At 46.1% G+C, this 7,835-nt stretch overlaps 1 protein-coding gene across 1 annotated transcript in view; it reads left to right on the forward strand.

Annotated features, from left to right (window-relative positions):
- The window catches only part of LOC123191642 (wiskott-Aldrich syndrome protein homolog 1-like), a 31,804-nt gene extending 24,316 nt beyond the window's left edge, over window positions 1-7,488 (forward strand). The window contains exons 3-4 of the mRNA XM_044604303.1: window positions 7,174-7,326; window positions 7,420-7,488. Of these exons, the coding sequence (XP_044460238.1) occupies window positions 7,174-7,326; window positions 7,420-7,488 (222 nt within the window). The remainder of the gene's footprint in view (window positions 1-7,173; window positions 7,327-7,419) is intronic.
- Window positions 7,489-7,835: the final 347 nt, after the last annotated feature.

Genomic DNA, 7,835 nt, shown 5'->3' on the forward strand with positions numbered 1-7,835 from the left:
ACGTCCACCTCTGGAATCCTTGTACTGCTGGAACCATTCTGCAGCTTGATCTTTGAGTTGGAAGGAAGCGAACTTGACAAAGTCCTCAGGCCTGACGTTACTGCACTCGAAATGCTTGCACAGATCCACAAGCCAATCGTCAGCATCGGTTGCCTCAACACAATTGCTGAAAGTCTTTTGCCCGTTAGCAAGGAACTGGTTGAGTGTAGCTAAGTGATTCTGATTGTTGCCTTGGTTCCCTTGGTTTCCTTGATTGAGCTCTTGAAGAATTTGCATGATCAACTGTGTGTTTGCATTGGTTGCGGCCATCACAGCTTGCCATGCCTCCGGAGGAGGTGGAGGTGGTGGCGGATCCTGATTCTGATTCTGATTGGTGCTCTTAGCGGGAGCCATCCTGAAGAGGTTGACCACCGTTAGCATATTGACAGATAAAATGAAGTTGAATCCAACAGAATGAAAATTGCAACATATAGTCTTCACATCCGAACAAAATGAACGAATGCATTCCTCTTGAAATGGTCACATATCCATAAATTGAGAAGCCACTTAGAATTTAGGTAGAGAAATAAATCAACAAGGTACGGATCAAGAACGAATAATCGGTAAGAAATCCCAATCTCAAACCAATATCCGTGGAAGAAGAACTAGAGCTACAAGAATTCCCACCTATGAAACTCCCGAACCTTTCCGGTTATGCAATCAGGTGTTGGGGATACAGGGGAAGCATAATATCTCACCCAAACTAGCAAATCCTACATCCAGCTGTATCCATCCTTCAACACATAACCGAGAAAAACATCGGAAACCATCTACCTCAACCTTCGAAAAGCATCTGTTATACACGTTATGGCGATACTCCCGAACTCCCGCCCCAGTACTGGGTGGCGTCGAGGTTATCTCACCAATGAACTGCATAACAGAGATTTTCGATGTCGGCGTACTAAACTCAGGTATTTTAGAACTGCAACGATAAAATTATGACGACAACACCTCAGAGCTCAACTCCCCGGGACACTTCCACAAAACCCCTGACAGGAGGCACCAAGACAATGTTCTCATCATTAAACCATCGGAACGATTCCAAGATACCCGCGTGATCCTAATTTTTTTTGTGAAATTTGAGAAGAGCAGAGTCAAAACTCTACGTCAGGATGCCTTACCAGAGCGATGAGGAGACTGGGAAGTAAAAAGAATTCCTAAACTCTCCGGTATATAATTCCTAAATGACTCAAAACATTTTTCTAGACACAACTCGGCCGCTAAAAATGATCAAGCAATGGGGCTCCTAAGGTCAGGGAAGGCTCTGATTACCAACTTGTAACACCCTCGATGCGACTATATCTCCCACGTGTCGAGGCACGACATAGAGGCATAATCGCATTGGAGGCATATGTCGCAAGTTAGGCAATCTGCACAACATCCCATGTAGTATAGATAATAAAAGGGGAGATAACATAGTTGGCTTACACTCGCCACGTCAACCAAGTACATAAATAACATTACATCAAACAATCACTCATGGCCCGACTACGGCGCCTAAATAAAAGAGGACCCAACATGCGACACGGTCCCGATCACCCCCAACTGGGCACCACTACTGATCATCAGGAAAGGAAACATATAAAAGCATCCGTTATACACGTTATGGCGATACTCCCGAACTCCCGCCCCAGTACTGGGTGGCGTCGAGGTTATCTCACCAACGAACTGCATAAAAGAGATTTTCGATGTCAGCGTACTAAACTCTGGTATTTCAGAACTGCAACGATAAAATTATGACGACAACACCTCAGAGCTCAACTCCCCGGGACACTTCCACAAAACCCCTGACAGGAGGCACCAAGACAATGTTCTCATCATAAAACCATCGGAACGATTCCAAGATACCCGCGTGATCCTAATTTTTTTTGTGAAATTTGAGAAGAGAAGAGTCAAAACTCTACGTCAGGATGCCTTACCAGAGCGATGAGGAGACTGGGAAGTAAAAAGAATTCCTAAACTCTCCGATATATAATTCCTAAATGACTCAAAACATTTTTATAGACACAACTCGACCGCTAAAAATGATCAAGCAATGGGGCTCCTAAGGTCGGGGAAGGCTCTGATTACCAACTTGTAACACCCTCGATGCGACTATATCTCCCACGTGTCGAGGCAGGACTTAGAGGCATAATCGCATTGAAGACATATGTCGCAAGTTAGGCAATCTTCACAACATCCCATGTAGTATAGATAATAAAAGGGGAGATAACATAGTTGGCTTACACTCGCCACGTTAATCAAGTACATAAATAACATTACATCAGACAATCACTCATGGACCGACTATGGCGCCAAAATAAAAGAGAACCCAACATGGGACACGGTCCCGATCACCCCCAACTGGGCACCACTACTGATTATCAGGAAAGGAAACATAGTAACGTTGAGAGTCCTCGTCGAACTCCCACTTGAGCTCAAACGCGTCTTCTGGAGCGGAATCATCAGGCCCTGCATCTGGTGTAATAGTAATCTGTGAGCCACAGGGACTCAGCAATCTCGCACCCTCGCGATCAAGACTATTTAAGCTTATAGGTAAGGCAAGGTAAATATGTGGAGCTGCAGCAAGCGACTAGCAAATATGGTGGCTAACTTATTCGCAAAAGAGAGCGAGAAGAGGAGGCAAAGCGCGAGCGAGAAACTAGAGAGCAACCTGTGCAAACATTACTCCAACACCGTGTCCACTTTCCGGACTCCGCCGAGAAGAGGCCATCAAGGTAACTCACACGGTTGATTCATTTTAATTAATTTAAGGTTCAAGTTATCTACAACCGGACATTAACAAATTCCCATCTGCCCATAACCGCGAGCACGGCTTTCGAAAGTTCAAATCCCTACAGGGGAGTCCCAACTTAGCCCATGACAAGCTCTCACGGTCAATGAAGGAATAGACCTCCTCCCAAGACATTCCGATCAGACTCGGCATCTCGGTTCTTCAAGACACTTCGACAGGTTAAAACAAGACCAGCAACACCGCCCGAATGTGCCGACAAATCCCGATAGGAGCTGCACATATCTCATTCTCAGGGCACACTCAGATTGTCTTAGTTACGGGTAGGCCGGCCCAGAGTTTCCCCTGGTGGCCACCGGCAGCTGACAGGTGGACCAACACTCAGAGGAGCACTGGCTCGGGGGGGGGGGTTAAAATAAGATGACCCTCGGACTCCGGAAACCCAAGGGAAAAAGAGGCTAGGTGGCAAATGGTAAAACCAAGGTTGGGCATTGCTGGAAAAGCTTTAATCAAGGCGAACTATCAAGGGGTTCCCATTATAACCCAACCGCGTAAGGAACGCAAAATCCGGGAACATAACACCGATATGACGGAAACTAGGGCGGCAAGAGTGGAACAAAACACTAGGCGAGAGGCCGAGCCTTCCACCCTTTACCAAGTATATAGATGCATTAATATAACAAGATAATATAATGATATCCCAACAAGTAAAATAATGTTCCAACAAGGAACGGCCTCCATTCTTCACCTGCAACTAGCAACGCTATAAGAGGGGCTGAGCAAAGCGGTAACATAGCCAATCAACGGTTTGCTAGGACAAGGTGGGTTAGAGGTTTGACATGGCAATTTAGGAGGCTTGAAAGCAAGTGGTAGGCATCGTAGCATTGGCATAGCAAAAGAGCGAGCAATCTAGCATAGCAAAGATAGTAGTGATTTCGAGGGTATAATCATCTTGCCTGCACAGTTGTCAGAGTTGACTGGATCCTCGAAAGCAAACTCAACGGGCTCCTCGTTAGCGAACTCGTCTCCCGGCTCTACCCAAACAAGACAAACAAGCAACAAGGACACAATCAACCACGTGCAAGGAACAAACAAAATGATGCAAAGATGGTATGCTATGCGGGATGCGATGCGGGATGCATATGCAAGATTTGACAAGGGAAAGCAAGAACCTGGCCTCAACATGGAAATCCAAGCGTGCCACTGGAAAGATGAGATGAAATCGCTTGAAAACAATGTAAAGAACGCCGAAATCGGGGTTACGGTTTGGAAATGGCAAGCGATTCAAATATGGCACCGGTCTGCGATTTACAGCAAGTAGCCATCTAAATGCAATGAGATGAACAAGGTACAACACTCAAACAAGACAGAAAAATACATGGAAGGGATGCATTCATGATGCTTAACAAAAGTCTAGCACTGAGATACGGCCAATTCATCCATTAACAGGTTCAAACAAGCATGTCAAAAATGCATATGGCAAACAGATCTCAGACTTAGTGAAATTAACACTTGTCTGGAATTTCAGATCAGGTAGCTCTCTTCGGAGCAACAAAACTACGTGATACAGGACCTGAACATGGCAAAGTAAAGCATGACATGGAGCTACTCAAAGATCTTAACTAAAGTCCCTTAGTGACCTTGAGCCAAAAGGGATCAGAAAATACAATTGCAAGCATGTGAACATAGCAAAAACATAATCAGATCACAGACTTAGTGAAAACTGGAGCATGCTAAAACATAACTCAAGTAGGCATGTTTAAGAGCTCGATGTACTCACTACGGTGCAAGTCATGACAAGCTAAGCATACACACATCAAGAATACACAGAATGCAAGCTAGACATGGCAAAAACAATAGCATAGCATGCACGGATCAACTACAACATCACCAGCAAAATTGCAAACAAGTTGACAATCTGCCCAGATTCAAAAAGTAGCAAAAGTAGAGCTCGATTGACTCAAGCTAGGGTGCTCCATAATTGCAAACAAAGACATGGATGGATAGAGCACTACAAGATTAACAAAACATCCTTACTGATCATCCTCAAAAGAGGCACGGATCTCTAGGAAACAACATGAACATATGGCCATATGAGATAAACAGATCAATGACTTAGTGGAAATGCTAAGTCCCTGAAATCAGAATTACCAAGTGCACCACTTTGCAAGCTTGTGCTAGTCATCACACACATCACAAAAATACATGGGTTGCACCTCTGGAAAGATGACAAAACTCTTAACAAAACATATGAAGAGCATCAGGGCATATCATGCACACATTAATCATGGGAAAAATGACAAATAGCTAAATGGAGCAGCAGATCTGACAATTATCTCAAGTAGCCCTCTTCTAACAGAATTTTGGGCATCAATATGAACTCAAACGAAAATGATGCAATGGAATGAAATGATGTACTCTCTGAGATGAACATTTTGATATACTATATACCAAAAATGGAGTTACGGATACAGAGATACGACACGATGAACAGGAGCATATGGATCTGTGGAAACAGGGACTTAGAAAAAAACACCACCCACGGATCTAGGGTTTGCCGGAGTTACTGTAGCAGACGAAGAACTCACCGGAGAGGAGGAGGCCGGCCGGAGTCGTGGTCGTCGGAGGGAGGCGACCGGAGTCGGGGACGACGTTGGCGGGGTCGGGCGGCGGGAGACGGCGGAGGGGAACGGGCCCCGCGGGCCGGTGGCGGCGGGAGGCGGTGAAGTGGGCACGACGCGACGTGGCTCCGCAGGATTGGCCCGGGCGGATCGGGCGGACAATGTCCGGCGCGGCGGACTATGTCCGGCGCGGCGGAGTCGAGTTGGATCTAGGGTTTTTAGGGGGGGATCCAAGATTTTCGGGGGGAGACCTATTTATAGGCATAGAGGGAGCTAGGAGAGTCCAAATGAGGTGCGGTTTTCGGCCACGCGATTGTGATCGGACGCTCTAGACGATGGAGAGGGTTTAGGTGGGTTTTGGGCCAAATTGTAGGGGTGTTGGGCTGCAACACACACGAGGCCTTTTCGGTCCCTCGGTTAACCATTGGAGTATTAAACGAAGTCCAAATGGTATGAAACTTGACAGGCGGTCTACCGGTAGTAAACCAAGGCCGCTTGTCAAGTCTCGGTCCAATCCGGAAATGTTTAATCCCCACACACGAAAGAAAGGTAGAAATGACCACCGGAGGAGAACGAAGCGCCGGAATGCAAAACGGACAACAGGGAAAATGCTCGAATGCATGAGATGAACACGTATGCAAATGCAATGCACATGATGACATGATATGAGATGCATGAAAATGACAACAACACATGGAGACAAAGACCCGAACTCGAGAAAATAAAATAACTTAACACCGGAAACGGCAAGAGTTGCAGTTCAAATTGGGAAAGTTACATCCGGGGTGTTACAACCTGCCTCCTCCCGCTCCGGATGTCGGCCTCCAACCACTCCGGCGACGGCGCTAGCTCCCCCTCCGCCCCCTCGCCGCCCCGGCCCTCGCGGTGAGTCTGATGCGTCATCCTCCTCCTCACGCGTCCGTCCGTATGATGTCTTACCATGCCGGCGTCGATGGTGTCAAAGCTGAGATGCTGGGGCCGTACAATAGTTGTCGTGGATGGATGGAACACCTAGTGCGTTGACTTAGCAATTGGCCGATGGGAAGGGATGCCTGCCATAGCAACTCTAAGCTACGAACCTGTCTCATGGGAGCGCCTACCGGAAGCTCGCGCGCCAGGTGCTCGACGCTTTGTACCCCTTTATACTCGTTTCATGGGAGCATTTCATACTATCTATTTAAAAATAGTGCCATGAGACTAGGGCACATAATTGATTGGAGTTCCTTGAATCACACCTGATGCTGTTTTTTCTTTGGATAAAGTGTGGATTGACGCACGCTAGTGAACTGTATAAACGATTGTATGGTGACCGGATCTCGGCCGGCCCTCCCTGCTCCCTCTTTCCTCTCTGCAATTGCAAATTGTGCCTGTATATTACTATGCATTGATGTGGCATGTATAGAGAGGCATGAGTTCAGTTCAGTTTAGAACAAGAGATTCAGAGTAACGCCTATAATCTGTTTGATGTTTTGTGCACCAGGAAATGGGCTTACACTCTGGAGATGCTTAATTTTTAATTCCTTCTGGTCTCTCGTGCAGTTTTGTTACTGGTGAAATTATATTGGTCAAGTGGAATAAAAAAACCAAGTATCAAGCCTAGTCTTCACTGCTTAGCTTTTCTAGAGAGGGTGAAAAGTTTTCTTTTCCGGAACTGTAGTGTATTTAGTGAAAAAGGACGCATTCTTGTTCTGACATTAGTTTAATTTTTACAACTGCTTATATTTTTCTAGAGAGTGTGCATTTGTTTTTCTTTTCACCTTAGTTTTGAGATCCCTATTTTAGGCCACCACTGCCACACCAGCCGCCGCCACCGCCGCAGGCCCGTCCACGTCGTCCTTGTCCTTCCCCGTCCCTGCTATCGATGGTGAGGATGACGATGAGGACGTCGATGAGTTCAACGGCTTCGGCGCACTGAGCGAGTACGATGCCGGCGTGGTGCGTGCTCTTGCCTTGCTTCGTCAGTGTTCATGATAAAATGGGACTGCCTTTTTTGGCTGTTGCTGACTCGAAATTGGTGATATTGGTTAGACGGAGATCGACGAGGAGGACGAAAAGGCCCTCGCTGCATTCATGTCCAAGGAAACCTCCTCCAAATGATCGCTTGGTGATATCATCCTCCAGAAGATCAGAGAGAAGGACGCCACTATCTCAACATGTAAGCATCCATTCTCGACTCTAATGCTTCTTATTTATTGACCATTGCACCGACGAGGAACCATTTTGGGTCCAGTTTAATCACATTTTGGATGCGGAGTAGATTGAGGTAAGATATCCAATGCATATGTCTAATTGTGCAATACATCAGTATGTAGTACCATAGTAGTTTTATACTCTTATATGGTTACATATATATTCTTCTTTGTAAACTTAGGGATGGGTACATATATGTTTATCCACACAGTACCATAAGAAAGCTTGATCAGCATTATGATGCTTGTTCTTTT

The sequence above is a fragment of the Triticum aestivum genome, chromosome 2A, assembly GCF_018294505.1.
Source record: "Triticum aestivum cultivar Chinese Spring chromosome 2A, IWGSC CS RefSeq v2.1, whole genome shotgun sequence".
NCBI lineage: Eukaryota > Viridiplantae > Streptophyta > Magnoliopsida > Poales > Poaceae > Triticum > Triticum aestivum.